This window comes from Carassius gibelio, chromosome A10, assembly GCF_023724105.1.
Source record: "Carassius gibelio isolate Cgi1373 ecotype wild population from Czech Republic chromosome A10, carGib1.2-hapl.c, whole genome shotgun sequence".
In the NCBI taxonomy this organism is placed as follows: domain Eukaryota; kingdom Metazoa; phylum Chordata; class Actinopteri; order Cypriniformes; family Cyprinidae; genus Carassius; species Carassius gibelio.
Genome location: NC_068380.1, coordinates 5,320,606 through 5,341,031, shown reverse-complemented (window position 1 = coordinate 5,341,031; position 20,426 = coordinate 5,320,606). Strand labels below are relative to the sequence as shown.

Sequence of the window (20,426 nt, the reverse complement as noted above, 5' to 3'; positions counted from 1 at the left end):
CTTCATCTACAGCGATATCATTGACTTGATTGCAAATTAATACACAGACACTATTTAAACTGAACAGAGATGACATAACTGAATTCAATGATGAACTGCCTTTAACTATCATTTTGCATTATTGAGACACTGTTTTCCAAATGAATGTTGTTCAGTTGCTTTGATGCAATGTATTTTGTTTAAAGCACTGTATAAATAAAATAAATATACACTTTGTGCATAATTACTAGGCATGTTGATTTTCTGATCATATTTTTTTCCCCAAGTTATTTTACTAATTCCAAACCACATAAATCTATTCATTCTGTATAAAATTTTTTATAAGTGATATATAATAATTTTTGGCTCATTTCATCTGTAAAAGAAAATCTGCCTAACAATGATGCACGCCTGAATCTAAAGCATTTTTCACTTCCAAGTTCCAGTCTCCTCCTTTTATAATATGTAATTTATAAATGTTCACTTACCTTACTCCACTGTACAATTAAGAGCTTAGACAAGATACTTGATGATCATCCGGTCAGCAGCTATGTATGTCACAAACATATGTTAATATATTTAATATTTACATTTATAACATACTTATGTTAACACCACAATCGTTGCAAGATATTACCGTGATTAATAATTAATAATGATGTGTGTGATAGTCTTACCTTCCATAATATTGAAGTTGCATGACTACATGACCTTCCCAAACCAGCAATGCACGAACATCCAGTACTCTCCACAGATCCCTACTTACTAACCAGCACTCACGCAGAGTGGTTTGGACTGCTTAACTGGCTGGGGTGCACATTTGCTTTTAAAAAGACAAAATCATCCTCGCAGTGGAAGAGAGCACGCCCTATTTTCCCACTATGTAAATATTGTTAGGCCCCTTTACTTTTATAATTTTTCATTGCTGCTTCATCAACTCCTTCTTACAGGACAAAGTAGCTAAATATGTCCACATAAATATGACCTCTGGCCACTTCTTTATATCGTTTACCCAAGATAACAGTGACAATGATTGGGACAATTTGAGCAAAAGATTTTGAAAGAGTCATACATGCTTTTATTACGTCGCGATTAGACTACTGTAACTCTTTGTTCGCCAGTTTAGATCAGTCATCACTCTGACGGCTACAGTTCAACTTTTAACCGGGACCAAACACATTAAACCGATATTGGCCTCACTTCACTGGCTTCCTGTTTGTTTTAGAATTAAATTTAAAATTGCATTAATTGTTTTTAAAATCTTGAGTGGGTTGTCGTCTTCATATTTGACCGAGCTTCTACATGTCCACACACTCGTCAAATTACTGAGGTCTTCCGATCAGATGCTCCTCGATGTCCCCAGATCTAGGCTAAAAAACAAAGGTGACAGAGCATTTGCAGTGGCTGCTCCTAATATCTGGAATAGTCTACCAATTTATGTAAGAAAAGCTCAGACTATTGAAACTTTCAAGTCTTCAAGACAACTGACTTAATGATGTGAAGCCAATAGATGTAAAGTTTTTGTCCATTGAAAGACAGACTAAAATATATAAAAGTCAAAGCTAATAGTAAGACTGTGTATCATGATGCAGTAGAACTTACAATCGCTCTCAGAAAACTATTTGGAAATGTTCAAAACCACTTTTTTTCATCAAATGGAAAAAGACACTGTATTTTTAAAATAATTAAACACTGTTGTCATGGATAAAGTGGACTACAAACTTAAAAGTACACACTTTTCAGGATTTGAGGGGGAAAGAATACTGTATGTAGGTCAAAGCTATACTGTATGAACTAAAGCAACTCTCCAAAAAACATTATCACATCTGCAAGAACCATTTTAACCAACCATTTTAGCATAACCCTACTGCTAATCTTTGTAAAATAAAAATATATAAATATAAATATAAAATAAATATAATGCTTGTTCAGGCAGGTGAGAGTTGATCTACATTAAAGGCCACAAGATGAAAAGAGTGAAAAACAGACAGTAAGAAGGAGAAGAAACGGCACCAGTTCGTCCATTCAGCCTTTTCCTTTTATCGGTGGGCGTGTCCCGGAGCTCATCACGGGGGCGAGGTGAACTACTCCGACTAACTAATCTGAGTACTAATTACTAGTTACATTTTTATCCGGCGATATTTAATTACCAAACAATATTTATATCAAAAACCTATGGGGACAATAGCAACTTTAATCAAAACCAACTTTTATCTTATTGACAATGTATGTTTATTAGTGGTCATGATACAGGATTTTCTAACTTCAATAGCTTGATTGGATAGGAGTGGTTAAAGAGGTCCTATTATGCTCTTTTATAAAGTCTTAATTTCATTTTGGCAGGTGTACTAGAACATGATCTCATGCTTGGTTGTTCAGAAAATGCATTATTTTTCACATAATTTACATTATTACAATACCTTTCTCCCCAGTCTGGCACAAATGGTTTGATTAGTTTCGGGTTTGCGAAGGCCTGCCTTCCAAAAAACTAAATGTGTTGTGATTGGTTAGCTGTCCCAGCACGTAGTGATTTGCTGGGTCCGACGTGCAGTGTGAAAGGGGCTACAGTGTTTCAGTACTGCCTTTGCCCCGTTCACAAAGCAGCAACTTCCCTCGGCTCTGGTATAGTTAAGTTGGCATCAAAAAAAAAAAGAAAAAAAAAAAAAGTTTGCTGCAACATAAAAACTAAAGTACAGTACAGATAATCCCAAAAATACTTAAGTACTGTTACAAAGTATTTTTACTTCTTTACTTTACACCACTGGTAAGGATGAGTCTGGGAATTATAGTCTGTGTGGATTAGCACAAAACAATGCACTATTACATTGTTCTTATAAATAATAAAATAAAGATACATATAAATAAAGGTGACTTGTTCTCTTTTTGATAACGAAGTGGCATTTCTGTTGAGAATGAAAATAAAAAGGTGATTGGAAATATTTCACGTTAAAACAGTTGAATAATGGCTTGAATCATTACTAAAAAAAATAAAGCATTAAAAGTTGGATCTGTTTAACAGGATTAAGAAGTTTCTCTCCTTTTTAACTAATTAATTTATTAGTGTTGTTATTATTATTATTACTATTATTATTAATGTAGTTCTTATTCCGTCAACGATGCACACTCCAGCCCAGTAGGTGGCGGGAATGCACCTATCGTTTGTTTGCCAACCGCCACAAATCTCCAAAAGAAGATGATGAACCGGAACTGTCGGAAGTTACTGTTCGCTCGACCTCGGTTCTGTACATACATGGAAACGGATACGACGTTGGACTCGTTTATTCTTACTCGTTTACTCCTGTGTTTTCAACAATTTTGAAGTCTTTGACGTATGTGTGCAAGTTTTGGAATCGCATGAGCTCTGGAGTCCGCAGTATAATGAGGTGAGAGTGTGACAGGTTTCTCTCTGTGTTGTTCTTCAGCTCGTCTGCAGCATGTCTTCGGTCTCTGCGGGGTTTCAGAGCAGCAAGCAGGACTTCAGCTTCGGGCCCTGGACCTTCACTTCCGCCAAGACCCACATCATGAAGTCCAAAGACATCGAGAGGTACATACTTCCTGTTTAAAGAAATCAATGTACTGTCATTTAGGTCCATGAAGTTTTTATTTAATATTTAGTATTTTAGGAGATTTGTGACCCTCAGTCACAAAACCAGTCATAAGGGTAAATTTTCTGAAATTGAGATTTATACATCATCTGAAAGCTGAACAAATAATCTCTCCACTGATGTCTGGTTTGTTATACAACTATTTGAAAATCTGGAATCTGAGGGAGCAAAAAAAACTGTTGAAGTGAAGTTTTTATCAATGCATATTACTATAAGATTTGTACCATTCTGATGAAGTAAAAAACAAAAAAAATTAATAAGCTTTTAATAATGTAGCTTAATCAGTATTTGGGACCATAAAACAATTTTTTACATTATTTTGTTATAATCAAGCTTTTGTCACCATTTTTGAAAAGGCTTATGATTGGGCATCATACACCATTACATTATATCTCTCTCTTTTAGTTGAACATGTGTGTAAATATATATAAGAGCAAAACATTAAAGCTCAAGCATAGCAAATGGAAAAAATAAAGCAGGTCGAGCCAATTACAGAACACACTAACACTTGAGTATATGTGTTTATACTGTCAAGAAATGTTCAGATAATTCACCTAATTAACAAGAAAAGAGGTGTATATACACACAGCAGACTGACCTGTTCACATCCTACTCCTTGATTTATTTGTGAAGCGCTTTATACAGTACAGATTGTGTTTTGTCGCAGGTTAGCAGAGACCATGAACATGCCGGCTCTCCCAGAGATGCTGTTCGGAGACAATGTGCTGCGCATTCAGCACACCGACGGTTTCGGAATCGAATTCAACGCCATCGACGCTCTCAAGCGTGTCAATAACATGCAGGACTCTGTGAAAGTGGCATGTGCACTGGAGTGGCAGCAAAGCAGGTAAACGTGGTGAAGGGTGGTGTGATTGACTGGAGCCTGGAGAGAGATGTTTGACTGGTGTCTGTGCAGGGCCGAGACTGAGGCGTCTAAAGAGGTGGTGAAGCGCTACGACTGGACCTACACCACCGATTACAGAGGGACTTTACTGGGAGAGCACCTGCAGATCCAGGTACTGTGTGCTTAAACACTTCCACTGGTGACCTCTGACCCAGACAGACCTTGTTCACAGGTGAAGCCCACCAGCGAGCGCATCGACATGGAGAAGCTGAGAGCACGAGAACAGATCAAGTTCTTCGAGGACGTGCTGCTGTTCGAGGATGAGCTGCACGATCACGGCGTGTCCATGATCAGCGTGAAGATCGTGAGTGTTGTCAGATCTGTGTTCTCGTCTCTGGTGCATCGTGTGAAAGATGATGTTTGATGTTTCAGAGAGTGATGCCCACCAGCTTCTTCCTCCTGCTGCGGTTCTTCCTGCGAGTGGACGGAGTGCTGATCAGGATAAACGACACGCGTCTTTTTCACGAGGCAATCTCCACTCACTCACCATCAAGACAACACAGAATACGGTTTGATTTTACCATGCTTTAAACCTCGTTGCTCTGCACTGCTTTAAACAGGCTGGAAAAAACTACATGCTTCGAGAATTCAGCACACGTGAATGTAAGATGTCAGACCTCCAGGTGAGTGCTGCTCTTTAGTCCTTTCTGACTTTTAGAAGGTTTTACTTCATTGGAACGGTATGAAACCGTTTTGGCATTTACTGTGTGAACAAAAAAAACCAAGGACATGATTTAAAAAAGTTTAATAGTTTTGGAAAAAGTAAAAAATGCTTTGAAATTCACTCTAGCCAAACGAAAGCTAGTTTTCTGAGATATCAACCTATTTAGATTTATGTTTTGAAAAACCAGATTTCTCATAAAATTTGAAAAGTTCTTTTGTGCATTGTTCATAACAATAAACTTCTATAACTTTACTTTCACTTTCTTTGAAAAAAGACCAAACTAAGTGTGCCCTCCAAAATATTCTACACTCAGTTTTTAATTAGAAATTTTATTTTTATTCTCAAACAGTGATTAACAGGTAATAAACAATTTATATTTACTGCATGTTTTTTTTTTAAATATATATATTTAGTATTTCTAGATGCTGAATTCTATAATTGAATATCTACAAATACAAAATATGAAAGTACATTAATGTAATTGTAACTGAACAAACGAATGCTGCGTGTGCTTCAGCGTGTCTGTGCTTGACTCTGCAGCACATGCCTCCAGCCGTTTACACGGACCCTAATGAGATCGCTCCGCACCTGCCGCTGAAGCTCATCGAGTGTGAGAAACTGGAGTTTCCAGAGAGAACGACGCCAGCAGAATCATCAGAGCAGAGCGCGCACTAGAGACTCGAACCCGGAGCCGTGGAGCTGTCCTACAGACACTAAATCTGAACTCTGTGCATTTCTGAATGTGTGCTTTGTAATGTGATGCTTGTTTGATTGGAGAGGATTGCATTAAAATCCTTTCTGCTGGATTCAGAACTATGTCTAGAAGTGATGAGAATGAACTAATACTGAAACAAAAACAGTTTTTTGACTGCTAACACACTGTGACTGAATCATTGGCACAATTTCACAAACCATTCAGTTCTCAAAACTAAACACGTTCCAGTGTGCTGTGGGTTTGATGTCCAGTAATTGAGAGTATGGTGTATTGTGATGTTTTTTATATTCAGTTCTTTGGTGTTGAGTTTTTCTGGTGTATTTCAGATCTCTTTACAGTGGTGTGTTGTTGAGATTTCTCAGTTTCTGCACTCCTTCGCTGTTGTGTGCTGTAAAATAGCTCTGAACTCGTTAGTGTGCTCTACGCAGTGTCCATCTGTGTGGCTCCAGGGGCGTTTGTGTCATCTGACTCGGAAGTTGGATTATGAAAAAAGACAATATGTTTTTGAGTAAAATATTTGAGGTTTACTCTTTCAAGTTGGCGTGTAGTTCTGAGATTGTATTTTTAGTTTTGAGAAAATTGTGAATTCTATGAATGGTCTGTTAGTCGTTGAGAAAATCTCAAGTAAGTTCTGATGCTCGTCTAAAACCTCTTGGAGATGATCGAGGTTTTAGTTAATAATCGCTTCTCTGAATCAGTTCAACTCATATAACTGATGACTCTTTAGTTGGATAACGGTTATATTAAGAGTTATATTTGCTATTATTGGAGAAATTCTCTTGAGTAGGACGGGGTATTAAACGTATGATTATAGTCTGTTTGTAAAAAAAATAAACTAAATTTAACACAGTTTGGATCGTTAAGGAAATGCTTTGTAGAAAAGATCTAAATTTTAAAGTTGTGTTAAAATGTTCAATAATCAGTTGCTTTTAGAATTCTTACACATCTACTTCTCCCCTTCTGTGCCACCCGTGTTTTAACCTGAGGGCTCGTAATTAACTGCTTAGTCAAGCTTCGTTTAGTTAATGTCATATTTCTGTATCTCAAAGACATGATGTTCGATTCTCAGGGAATTCATGAACTCAAAGAAAACAGAAGCAGAGGAGCCCGAAAATCAAACTTGGAAGTATACATATGTTAAAATTCACTTATCTAAATCTAAATGTAAAAACAGAAGGAGAAAGTCTTAACACACAAAAGTAATTTAGAAAAGAAGGCTTTTCCCCCTATGTTTATGACACAATGGGCTAAAATCAGATTTCTGGCTTTCCTTGGCTCTTAAAAATAATTCTTTCCACAGATTAAAGCCTTAAAAAGGTAAAGTCAGAGAAGAAAGTCTTAAGGGCATAAAGTCATGGCATTAAATGTTGCATGAACTGCTAAATAAATATCAAGACACATTTACTGAAGATTCAAAAGGAATATGAGAAGTCTTATTTTCTGAGAAACTGATGAATATAAAATGAGTTATTGTTTTAATCATTAAAAATATCTGTTAGTGGGGAATTAAGTTGATTTGTCAGATATGTGTTCTTGCTTCAATGATTTTTCTGTCATTTAATGTCTCCAGTAAATCTATCTTTATTTAAGGATCTTCCCTTTTAAAAAGTCTTAAATTTACCTTCATTAAATGTGCAAAAATCCTGGAAAACATACAGGTAACCCTTCAACATTTATAGCTCTTATGCGTTACAAATAAAATACTAATAATAATAATGTAAAGATTAGAATATGTTAAACTGAGAGCATTGAGCTCGCGACGCCAAGATCAGCTCTCAGCCTAATTACTCTCAAACATGAGATCAACACTCTACATTTCTACAACTCCGAAGGCTCTCGGCTTCAGTCCTGACGATAGTAAGCAGGTGTGTGTGTGCACGATCATGAGCTAATGTGAAACAAGACTTTCATATCTCCCAGACTGCCACGGTACCTGCTGGAGCAGGCCGAACTCGAACCCAGCGAGTCTCTCAGGCCTGACGTCTGTGACCACTGGGTTTCTCTTTCTGCTGAGACACCGCCGTCGCTGCAAAACACTGTGTCTCCGGTTCAAAGACAGTCTAGAAAACACGATTAGAGACAAGCTCACACACAACCAGTTAAATTCAGAATTAATTAATATATTTAATGTTTCTGAAAGAGTCTCTTCTGCTCACCAATGCTGCTTTTGTAGAAATACAGTAAAAACAGTGAAATATTATTATAATGTAAAAATTCTGTGTGAATCTGTGTTAAAGTGTAATTTATTTCTGTGATGCTCCGCTGTATTTTCAGCATCATTCCTCCAGTCTTCAGTGTCACATGATCTTCAGAAATCATTCTTATATTCTGATTTCTGACTATCATCAATGTTGAAAACAGTTTTGCTGCCGAAATATTATTTTAGTTTTGAATATTATTATTATTATTAGTCTCTCTGATCAGGACGAGGCCACAGAGCTGGTGGTGTTTGTGTTGCATTCTTTAAAGAACAAGAAAGAAACACGCGTAATGATGAAGATGATGACGATGATGAAGATGATGATGACGATGATGATGAAGGGGTCGTCTCTCAGACCAGTGCTCATGAGTCTTGTCCAGTCAGACCGTTCTCAGGTCTGCGCTTCTCCTCGTCTGAAGCAGCTCCTGCAGGATGGAGATAAACTGGGACTGTGGAGTGAAGGACTGCTGCAGGTCTGGCAAACATCTGAAGCATCAGCTCGTGCTGAAGATCTGAAGATCTGAAGCTCAACCGTCTGCAGCACAGCGTCCATCTTCATCAGGAACAGAACTCAGGAACTGTGTGACTAACTATAGCTGCATGCTGAATCAAACAATGTTGTGTCATCATTTACCAAATCCTGTGTGAAATATTGAAATTAACACACAATGCATTTTTACGGTTTAGATTTATTGTTGAGATTCTTTTAAAAAATGCTGCTTATAAGCGTCGCCGTACACATTATATGTTTGTGGTGCATTCACGGCTGACTCGAAACACACATTAGTGTTCCTGAAGGACTCCAGTGAAATGACTAGCTTTAGCGTAGACCATCTGAACGCTTTCGTGATGCTACAGCTCCATCAGAAGAGCTCTCTGGGACACTTTCAGGAGGATGAAGCATGACTTCATCTGAAACATCTGCAGAATGCATGTGAGGTTTCTGCTAGTGCAAGTGCGCTGAACAAGATAAAAACACACACAGAGGCTCGTTCCTCCACAGTCACAGAGCAGTTTCAAACAGTGCTAGACTGTCTTTTCCAGCAAAAGGGCCCAGAATCGATTATTGGCTTGTAGGTGAGTAGCTGAATCTGAAGGATTGGCTCTGATTTGGCTTCAGTCCCTGATAACACGTGTGTTTCTGTGCATCACAGCACGTCGATGTCCCAGGTTTGAGTGGCACTATCAGCGTGAAGAGGACTCAGAATCAGATGATCTCTGTCCGGACCACATCCACCTGAGACACACAAGACCTTCAGATCAGAACACACTTAAAAAAACACCTAATCTTCAGTCCTATTAATGATTTGATGACACTGACACTATCGGATGAGATCAAAACTTGAACTGAACTGAGTCTTTCCAGCGGAATCGAATTGGTCTCATTTGGTTGTTATCTTCCTGTTTATTATAGAGAAGCTGATATGTATTCAGTGTTTCTGCTGGTTTTATGATGGCAAATTTAAGACTTAAAAGCTTTTTAACATTAATTTACCTAATGAAGAAAATATAAGTAATAAATTGAAAGTCAAGTCAGTTTAAAAAAACTTAAGAGTTGACCAAAGTGCTTTCCATTAATACACTTAAAACACCATTCTAACAAAGCAACATTAAATGTCATTACGTCTAAATGTAAATGTAGAGAGAACACAAAATGTCTTGTGTTAGCAACACTTCAAAGTTTGAAAGCACGTCCCACAGATCTCCATAAGTTAGTAAATATTTAACACTAAAGCTTGAATATCTCCAAACACAAGACAATGGTCTGATCACACTGCAAACAAGTGTTGGGTATTTTTGTTTTTGTTTTTCAGTGCATACTCTCCTTTGCAAATGTTAAGAACAAGATGCAAAAATGACAGATGATGAGAGATCTAAAGAAATTAGTCAAAAAGTAGTGAATTTATGATGGAAAAAAGGAACAAATATCTGCCAACGTTAATCCATACCTGACTGACAGATATTTGCTCTTAAACATCTCACTTCATTTTGTGATTTGTCTTCATCATCATTTTGCATCTAAAGTAAATATAAGGATGTTTAAATCTCTGTACTGGAAAACAAGACAAAAAAACTGACAAAAATATTCAATGATATTTTTCCATTGTTTCCTATTTTTATTTTTATTTTTGAAGTGCATGCAACATTTAATGGCGTGACTTTATGAATGTAAAACTTTATGAATCTGACTTTGCTGCAGTCTGGAATTGAACTACTGGTTTCGTCTGGTCAGAGGAGAACTGACCCCCAACTGAGCCTGGTTTCTCCCAAGGTTTTTTTCTCCATTCTGTCACCGATGGAGTTTCGTTTCCTTGCCGCTGTCGCCTCTGGCTTGCTTAGTTGGGGTCACTTCATCTACAGTGATATCATTGACTTGATTGCAAATTAAAACAGACACTATTTCAACTGAACAGAGATGACATCACTGAATTCAATGATGAACTGCCTTTAACTATCATTTTGCATTATTGACACACTGTTTTCCTAATGAATGTTGTTCAGTTGCTTTGACGCAATGTATTTTGTTTAAAGCACTATATAAATAAAGGTGATGAATTAATTTTCTGCTCTGATTTAAGTCCTTTTGAAGACCCACAGAAAAGGGTTGTAGAAAAAGCCCTAGGAACTAAAAGTGTTATTTCTGATGGAGAACGAGCTTCGTCCTACCTCTGAGGTCCAGCACCAGGCTGCGGTTCAGATGAGAGCAGATGCTTCCGTCCTCATTCAGACTCCAGCGCTGGTTGATGCGCCCGTGCTCTTCCCATAATGCCACTGGGGCTCCGGCACAGGCCTTCGCACCGATCACAGACAGACAGCCCCTCCGCGCCTGGAGAAACACACACCAGAGAGTTATGATGCTCAACATCACATCACACACACACGTGTTGCAGAACCTGTAAACATCAACACTGAAACTACTGTTGACAGCTGAATCGCTTTATTTCTGTGAAGCTGCTTTGAAACCATCTGTATTGTATGAAGAGCTGTAGAAATAAAAGAGACTCGAAAAACTTGTTTTCTGCAAACTGTGATGACAATATGAAACATCTAGAAGAGGAAATGTAAGGGTTACCCTAACCCAAACTTTAAAGTTCAGCTCATGCTGTGGTTTATAATTTCATTTATGTTACACTGACAGAAGTCTGTTTTTGATCAGATCCTCTCGACAGATGTGGACCGTGTTCTCCTCACTGACCGTGTTCTTCAGGAGGCCGTGGGTGAAGATCCAGCGCTGTGTGTCCAGCGAGCGGTCAGCGGGACTCAGGAAGAGTTTGGCTGGAAAGGATCCGTCTGGAAGGTTCTCGCTGGTGAGGACTGAACCCCGAGCTCGGCTCCGCAGCTGGATGTACGCTTTGGGCTGAGGACAGAGATACAGGAGTGGGATTCTGACATTACAATCCTCTTTTATCTGTTTGGTGTTTTAATTCGCATCTCATTCAGGACCAAATCTACAACGGAATTACATAACATGATCTTATCTTTACAAAAAAAAAGAAAGCACCTGAACTTTAGGAAAAGCCCACTGGTACCATAAGTTTAAACTTATAAAAAATAAAATACAAATCACATTACAACAGTGTATTGATGTATTAATAACACAAGATGAACAGTGATGTTTGATGCAGAAAAGACTCCGAACGACTAAACGCTGAAAAATAATTACAGACTCCTACAAAATATAGTGACATCAAACAAACTCATCAGAACTTGTGTTTCTGCAGCGCTGCAAATAAAAGCACAGATTTTCTAATGTTCCCTTTACAGCAGCTGCTTGGATCAGACAGGACAGGAATACTAAATCAATTTTAATTTGCTTCTATAGGGGTTATATGATGCATTTTTCTTTCTCTTTGGAGTAGAGCTAGATCTGAAGAAGATCTGTAAAGTTGCAAAGACTAAAGTCTCAAATCCAAACAGATAAGACTCATCCACGTCCTCCTAAAACGCCTCATTCGAACACGTTCCCATGTCTATGTCACGATGTGGGAAGATTTGCATAACAGCGCCCAAATGTTTGCGTAAAGATTCTCTCTGTTGCTGCCGGCGCAATTTTGTGGAGACGCTGTGTGTTTTGTTGTGAAAGTGTCTTCCAAAAGAGGACAGGACTAGAAATCGGGGCTTAAGTTGTATTTACAACACTGTTCCAGACCAGTTCAACCCAAATATTCAGATGTGTGCTGTGCATTTTATGGAGGACTGTTTCCTAATTTTTTTTCTATAAAGGGAGGCATTTCAAACTTTGCAAGGACAGTCTGGCACTTCTGACTAACGGTATGCAAGTACGTTTTAATATTTAAAGAATTTGCCACTGATGATTCAAACACAGTTTTGAGCAGTGTACAGTAGAGCTTGTTTGTCGTTTCTCAGATCACAAATGCAGACATGGTTTAGTAAAACTGCATAAACACATTTCATTACACCAAATACACAACATAATGTTCTTTTTAGCAGCATCATATGACCCCTTTAATATGTTTAGAATGTTTCTATAATAAACTCCTAGATTCACTATGATCAGACGTGCTTAAGTCACTTTGGTTATGAGGAGAGCATTCATCTCGCGCTCAATAAGTGAGTTTTGTGCCACAACCATGATGTAAATCAGTAAATCTAGATCCACACAGAAGCTGTAATCAGCACAGTTCACCATTAGCTAACTGAATAGTGCCATCCTGTGAGAGCGGTCATCCAGTGATGGACTGAAAGCTGACCTGTCTGAGAGGCTTCAACGATCCAATTGTGTCCCAGCCGCTGTGTTCGGCCCAAAGCGCATATCCTCCCGGCTGCAGCAGCATCTGCCGGCCCCTGAAGCGAGCGTATTCATACGCCACCCACCTGTGAGACGACAGCGGCGTGTGCATCACTGATTCTGAGGGAGTTTAGGCAGGAGCGTGAGGTATATGAGCTCTTACAGGCCGCTGTGGACTCTCACAGACTGGATGAAGAAGTGGCTCATATCCTCCGCGTCTGAACACAAGGAATCCTCAAGGCCTTCGAAACCGCTGAGAGAGAAGACACTCACGGACGGCTCGGCGAAACTCTGAAGGGAGCAACAAACAAACACAGCCGGGGTTGTTGTAAATTTGGTGAAGGCACATGTAAGAATTTAAAACCATCTGAATTTGAAGTTGAATGGAACACAATACGTCAATATGCTTTCTGAATATGTATGTCTAATAGATTTTTCAAATACAACTTCCTACAGATTTGACTAAAAATATATAATAATCTCTGATCCAAACACTAGAAAATGGAAATAACTTAGAATTTCTGATCACACTGCAAAAAAAATTATTTCCAGATTTCCAGTCCTGTTTTCCAGTGTCTAAAGATACATTTAGTGGAGATGCGAAACACCTTAAGATATAAAGTCGTTTTTTTTCGGAGAAATTTATCAAAATGAAGCAAGTTTATGACTGAAATAAGAACAAATATCTCAGTGAGCTCAGAAAATCAACTTGAAAAAACAACTTAATTCAAAGGGAAACAAGTTTTCATTCCTCACTGGCAGATACTGTATTTGTTCTTATTTTAATCATAAACGTAATTTGGTCCAGTTTCATCTGCAGTAAATGATTCTTGATTTAAAAGATTTAAGATCTTTTAAGGCGTTACTTTGAGGAACTTTTTAAGACCTGCAGAAACCTTGCATACTAAAGTCACTACACAATGTTTATTTCTTATGTCTCCTGAAATATTGTGGTGGACGTTGGTTCTCATGGACTCACGTATGGAATGGGCTTCAAAGACTTAATGGCTGTGGATGTGCAGCCACAGGAAGTGAGATCAGGGTAATGCCCCTCCCCCAGGATATACTGGTTACCAGAGTAACACTCCTCATCGAACAGCAGCCAACTATAAGAGAGAGAAACCATTTTTTTTTATTTCAATACACCTTTATCCATTTAAAACCGTTTTCGACAACACAGTAACCTGTATCCAAAAGAAAATGTGACTTCACTCAAAAGAGTCCCAAAATATAAAACATTTTTAAAACATCACATGCTAGTGAACTCTTCTACATTAAATGTAGTCCTATAGAATTCGAAATCTACTTTCAATCTGGCTTTCACAGGAGCCATTTTTTGCATGACCTAATATAAAATTTAACAACTGACATTTCACTCTCTACTTCTGAAAACCAGAAGAACCAAATGCTTAGAAAACGTCTCTCCAAACATCATAACAAACTGAATAAAGAACCCAGTCTGTCACAATCAAAATAGCAAACACAAAGGCCAATTATCACTTATATTGGGATTAATAACAGAAATAGAAGCATTGGCAGCCACAACACCATGAAGGATTCTCCGCTGTAAATCTCAGACCTTCTTCGTCGTCTGTGGTTTGTTTATGGCTCTCCACACCGGTCTGATCTCACCGTCAAGCCAAAGGAGCTCTCCAAGGAGTACCAACTCTACCATTTAGTTTAACCCCTTAACTCTCACTCACATTTTTGAACATAGACTTTGTAGTGCACGATCCAAAGTTAAATTTGAATAATTCATTAATAAAAACATTTTGTAACTTGATATTGATGTACCATTTACATGGTAATGCATAGTCTGTTTTTAAAATGAGTTTTAAAGGACAAATTTGGAGATTTTAAATTTTCAGTTGATATATAATTTCTGAAGATTTCTAGAATGTGATCGAGAAAAAGACGACAACGCAACATCCTTTTATGATGTAGATTTTTGAGGGTACACTCTTTTCATAAATTAATTGATAACTTTTTCTACATCACTTTTAACAAAAAACATTGGTAAAATACATATTTGGGAGTCTTAGACCTTTCCAACAATATATAGTTTGTCAAGATTAGATTAAATTTAATTGTAATATAGTGAAGTAAATGTAGGCGACCCACAGAGGGGACGGGTGACAGTGAAAAGGTTTTAACCCCTTGACAAACAGTTACTGGTAAGAGTCTCTCTAACCTCTAACAATTGACCAGTACAGTCTCTAAAATCAGGAAAAATGGTCAATGCAAGAAAAAGATCATCACTGATTGTTGCAGCACATTTTCCCCAGTTAACCTTAGCAGAGGACAATTAATACACCGAAATGATTCACATTTTATACAAGGTAGTTAATATCTTATTCTTTCTTTACAATGACAACAACATCGCTGGCATATGCAGATCATATAAAAACACTTTCACACAGATCGTCTCACTTTGTGTTGGAGAGGCTCTATGGCCAGGAAGTACATCACGCCAGATGATGAACATCCTTAAAGAGAGCACTCCAACCACCGCTGATCTTTCACATCCTCTCCATGTCACTGTACAAGACTCCAGTCATGTTCATAAGAACAGAGCTCAACCCAAACGCCACAAATACTGATGTTCAACTCTGTCAAAAGCTGTAATCTATTGAAATCAGACAAATTTTACAGCCCAATGAATTGGAGAGGAACAAATTACCATTAATTAAAATAATGAAATCAGATATCAAACTATTGGGAGTCTGGTCAACATGAAAGTTTCTTGGTCCAAAATGCAGCAGCAAGAGTTCTTTCTAGAACCAGGAAGTATGACCATATTAGCCCGGTCCTGTCCACACTGCACTGGCTCCCTATCAAACATCGTATACATTTTAAAATATTGCTTATTACTTATAAAGCCCTGAATGGTTTAGCACCTCAGTATTTGAATGAGCTCCTTTTACATTATACTCCTCTACGTCCGCTACGTTCTCAAAACTCAGGCAATTTGATAATACCTAGAATATCAAAATCAACTGATTCAGATGGTCCTGAAGCTGCAAAAACAAACTAATACGATTAACAACATCCAGCATCAGGACTCTGAAATATCCATCCACACAATTTGGCCCAAGCAAATTACAAAAGCACAAAAAAATACTGACTAACTGGAAATACAGAGCAGAAAAACAAAGTAAACTTGAATGTTATTTGGCCTTAAAAAGGGATTACACAACTACAGAATATCTGAATACAGTGAAAGAGTGTAAATGAAGAAGACAGACGACGAGGTGTGTATATATATATATATATACACTGTATATATCTGTTTTTAGATTCAATGTAAACACCATGCTTTGGCAATATATTGTAGCAATTGTCATGCCAATAAAGCACATATTGAATTGAACTGAATTGATTTGAGAGAGAGAGAGAGAGAGAGACCTGGCAATAAAACATCTGACTGATAAGGCACGCAGGGCTTATTACACTATTAGAAAATCTTTGTTCAAATTCAACCCACCTATTAAATTATGCCTAAAAATCTTCGACAGCATCATCAAACCAATTCTTCTATACGGTTGTGAGATCTGGGGCCCCAAATTTAAATTAAACTACACATCTTGGGATAAAAGACCCACTGAAATGTTCCACCTGGAGTTCTGCAAGAACATCCTGGGACTTGACAGAAACGCCCCTAGTCTCGGCTGCAGGGCAGAACTGGGCAGATTCCCTCTTCTAGCAGACATCCAGAAGAGAACAGCCAAGTTCTGGTTCCATCTATCAGACACACGGACAGATGATTACCATCACTGCGCTCTTATGTACAGGACAGGACACCCAGAGAGTGACCCCATGCACCATTTAGTGGGAAAACACCAACTCAGCTCAACCATTCAATTAAGACACGCAAAAGTTAAAGAAATTGGAAAACTAACCCAGGAAGAATACATCCATGATTGGCAGATCAAAGTAGAACAAATTAATAAATTAAAATACTTCTATAGATTAAAGACTAGCTATCAATTGGCACCTTACTTGATCAAAATTAAGGACTATAGTAAGAGAAAGCTCCTGACGAAGTATCGTCTGAGTGATCACCGTCTGTGTGTGGAGACGGGCCGACACAAACACAGCTGGAGAGAGAGTGTGTGTGTGTGTGTGTGTGTGTGTGTGTGGAGACGGGCCGACACAAACACAGCTGGAGAGAGAGAGTGTGTGTGTGTGTGTGTGTGTGTGTGTGGAGACGGGCCGACACAAACACAGCTGGAGAGAGAGAGAGAGTGTGTGTGTGTGTGTGTGTGTGTGTGTGTGTGTGTGTGTGTGTGTGTGTGTGTGTGGAGACAGGCCGACACAAACACAGCTGGAGAGAGAGAGAGTGTGTGTGTGTGTGTGTGTGTGTGGAGACGGGCCGACACAAACACAGCTGGAGAGAGAGAGAGAGTGTGTGTGTGTGGAGACGGGCCGACACAAACACAGCTGGAGAGAGAGAGAGAGTGTGTGTGTGTGTGTGTGTGTGTGTGTGTGTGTGTGTGGAGACGGGCCGACACAAACACAGCTGGAGAGAGAGAGAGAGAGTGTGTGTGTGTGTGTGTGTGTGGAGACGGGCCGACACAAACACAGCTGGAGAGAGAGTGTGTGTGTGTGTGTGTGTGTGTGTGTGTGGAGACGGGCCGACACAAACACAGCTGGAGAGAGAGAGAGAGTGTGTGTGTGTGTGTGTGTGTGTGGAGACGGGCCGACACAAACACAGCTGGAGAGAGAGAGAGTGTGTGTGTGTGTGTGTGTGTGTGTGTGTGTGTGGAGACGGGCCGACACAAACACAGCTGGAGAGAGAGAGAGAGTGTGTGTGTGTGTGTGTGTGTGTGTGTGTGTGTGTGTGGAGACGGGCCGACACAAACACAGCTGGAGAGAGAGAGAGTGTGTGTGTGTGTGTGTGTGTGTGTGTGTGTGTGTGTGTGTGTGTGTGTGGAGACGGGCCGACACAAACACAGCTGGAGAGAGAGAGAGAGAGTGTGTGTGTGTGTGTGTGTGTGTGTGTGTGTGGAGACGGGCCGACACAAACACAGCTGGAGAGAGAGAGAGAGAGTGTGTGTGTGTGTGTGTGTGTGGAGACGGGCCGACACAAACACAGCTGGAGAGAGAGAGAGAGAGAGTGTGTGTGTGTGTGTGTGTGTGTCTGTGTGTGGAGACGGGCCGACACAAACACAGCTGGAGAGAGAGAGAGAGAGAGTGTGTGTGTGTGTGTGTGTGTGTGTGTGTGTGTGGAGACAGGCCGACACAAACACAGCTGGAGAGAGAGAGAGAGAGAGAGTGTGTGTGTGTGTGTGTGTGTGTGTGAGTGTGTGTGTGTGTGTGTGTGGAGACGGGCCGACACAAACACAGCTGGAGAGAGAGAGAGAGTGTGTGTGTGTGTGTGTGTGTGTGTGTGTGTGTGTGTGGAGACGGGCCGACACAAACACAGCTGGAGAGAGAGAGAGAGTGTGTGTGTGTGTGTGTGTGTGTGTGTGTGTGTGAGTGTGTGTGTGTGTGTGTGTGGAGACGGGCCGACACAAACACAGCTGGAGAGAGAGAGAGAGTGTGTGTGTGTGTGTGTGTGTGTGTGTGGAGACGGGCCGACACAAACACAGCTGGAGAGAGAGAGAGAGAGTGTGTGTGTGTGTGTGTGTGTGTGGAGACGGGCCGACACAAACACAGCTGGAGAGAGAGAGAGAGAGAGTGTGTGTGTGTGTGTGTGTGTGTCTGTGTGTGGAGACGGGCCGACACAAACACAGCTGGAGAGAGAGAGAGAGAGTGTGTGTGTGTGTGTGTGTGTGTGTCTGTGTGTGGAGACGGGCCGACACAAACACAGCTGGAGAGAGAGAGAGAGAGAGTGTGTGTGTGTGTGTGTGTGTGTGTGTGTGTGTGGAGACAGGCCGACACAAACACAGCTGGAGAGAGAGAGAGAGAGAGAGTGTGTGTGTGTGTGTGTGTGGAGACGGGCCGACACAAACACAGCTGGAGAGAGAGAGAGAGAGTGTGTGTGTGTGTGTGTGTGTGGAGACGGGCCGACACAAACACAGCTGGAGAGAGAGAGAGAGTGTGTGTGTGTGTGTGTGTGTGTGTGTGTGTGTGTGTGTGTGTGGAGACGGGCCGACACAAACACAGCTGGAGAGAGAGTGTGTGTGTGTGTGTGTGTGTGTGTGTGTGTGTGTGTGGAGACGGGCCGACACAAACACAGCTGGAGAGAGAGAGTGTGTGTGTGTGTGTGTGTGTGTGTGTGGAGACGGGCCGACACAAACACAGCTGGAGAGAGAGAGAGAGTGTGTGTGTGTGTGTGTGTGTGTGTGTGTGTGTGTGTGTGTGTGTGTGTGTGTGGAGACAGGCCGACACAAACACAGCTGGAGAGAGAGAGAGTGTGTGTGTGTGTGTGTGTGTGTGTGGAGACGGGCCGACACAAACACAGCTGGAGAGAGAGAGAGAGTGTGTGTGTGTGTGTGGAGACGGGCCGACACAAACACAGCTGGAGAGAGAGAGAGAGTGTGTGTGTGTGTGTGTGTGTGTGTGTGTGTGGAGACGGGCCGACACAAACACAGCTGGAGAGAGAGAGAGAGAGTGTGTGTGTGTGTGTGTGTGTGGAGACGGGCCGACACAAACACAGCTGGAGAGAGAGTGTGTGTGTGTGTGTGTGTGTGTGTGGAGACGGGCCGACACAAACACAGCTGGAGAGAGAGAGAGAGTGTGTGTGTGTGTGTGTGTGTGTGGAGACGGGCCGACACAAACACAGCTGGAGAGAGAGAGAGTGTGTGTGTGTGTGTGTGTGTGTGTGTGTGTGTGGAGACGGGCCGACACAAACACAGCTGGAGAGAGAGAGAGAGTGTGTGTGTGTGTGTGTGTGTGTGTGTGTGTGTGTGTGTGTGTGTGGAGACGGGCCGACACAAACACAGCTGGAGAGAGAGAGAGTGTGTGTGTGTGTGTGTGTGTGTGTGTGTGTGTGTGAGTGTGTGTGTGTGTGTGTGTGTGTGTGTGTGTGTGTGGAGACGGGCCGACACAAACACAGCTGGAGAGAGAGAGAGAGAGTGTGTGTGTGTGTGTGTGTGTGTGTGTGTGTGTGGAGACGGGCCGACACAAACACAGCTGGAGAGAGAGAGAGAGAGTGTGTGTGTGTGTGTGTGTGTGGAGACGGGCCGACACAAACACAGCTGGAGAGAGAGAGAGAGAGAGTGTGTGTGTGTGTGTGTGTGTGTGTGTGTCTGTGTGTGGAGACGGGCCGACACAAACACAGCTGGAGAGAGAGAGAGAGTGTGTGTGTGTGTGTGTGTGTGTGTGTGTGTGAGTGTGTGTGTGTGTGTGTGTGGAGACGGGCCGACACAAACACAGCTGGAGAGAGAGAGAGAGTGTGTGTGTGTGTGTGTGTGTGTGTGTGTGGAGACGGGCCGACACAAACACAGCTGGAGAGAGAGAGAGAGAGAGTGTGTGTGTGTGTGTGTGTGTGTGTGTGTGTGGAGACGGGCCGACACAAACACAGCTGGAGAGAGAGAGAGAGAGTGTGTGTGTGTGTGTGTGTGTGGAGACGGGCCGACACAAACACAGCTGGAGAGAGAGAGAGAGAGAGTGTGTGTGTGTGTGTGTGTGTGTCTGTGTGTGGAGACGGGCCGACACAAACACA

At 40.8% G+C, this 20,426-nt stretch overlaps 2 protein-coding genes across 4 annotated transcripts in view; one reads left to right on the top strand and one right to left on the bottom strand.

Moving 5' to 3' along the window:
* Positions 1-3,151: 3,151 nt before the first annotated feature.
* tiprl (TIP41, TOR signaling pathway regulator-like (S. cerevisiae)) lies at positions 3,152-6,237 on the top strand. The gene is made up of 8 exons (XM_052607741.1): positions 3,152-3,308; positions 3,402-3,523; positions 4,252-4,431; positions 4,501-4,600; positions 4,661-4,792; positions 4,861-4,956; positions 5,049-5,111; positions 5,693-6,237. Exons 2-8 carry the CDS (start codon positions 3,414-3,416, stop codon positions 5,825-5,827), a joined length of 816 nt encoding a protein of 271 aa, XP_052463701.1. The 5' UTR covers positions 3,152-3,308; positions 3,402-3,413; the 3' UTR covers positions 5,828-6,237.
* A 2,499-nt stretch (positions 6,238-8,736) lies between these two features.
* The window catches only part of LOC128020926 (beta/gamma crystallin domain-containing protein 3), a 39,408-nt gene continuing 27,718 nt past the window's right edge, over positions 8,737-20,426 (bottom strand). For all 3 annotated transcript variants that reach the window (XM_052607738.1, XM_052607739.1, XM_052607740.1), the window contains 6 exons: positions 13,797-13,923; positions 12,981-13,108; positions 12,780-12,903; positions 11,264-11,425; positions 10,735-10,894; positions 8,737-9,304 (listed from right to left, as the gene is read on the bottom strand). In XM_052607738.1, coding sequence (XP_052463698.1) covers positions 9,216-9,304; positions 10,735-10,894; positions 11,264-11,425; positions 12,780-12,903; positions 12,981-13,108; positions 13,797-13,923 — 790 coding nt within the window. In that variant the 3' untranslated portion in view covers positions 8,737-9,215. The remainder of the gene's footprint in view (positions 9,305-10,734; positions 10,895-11,263; positions 11,426-12,779; positions 12,904-12,980; positions 13,109-13,796; positions 13,924-20,426) is intronic.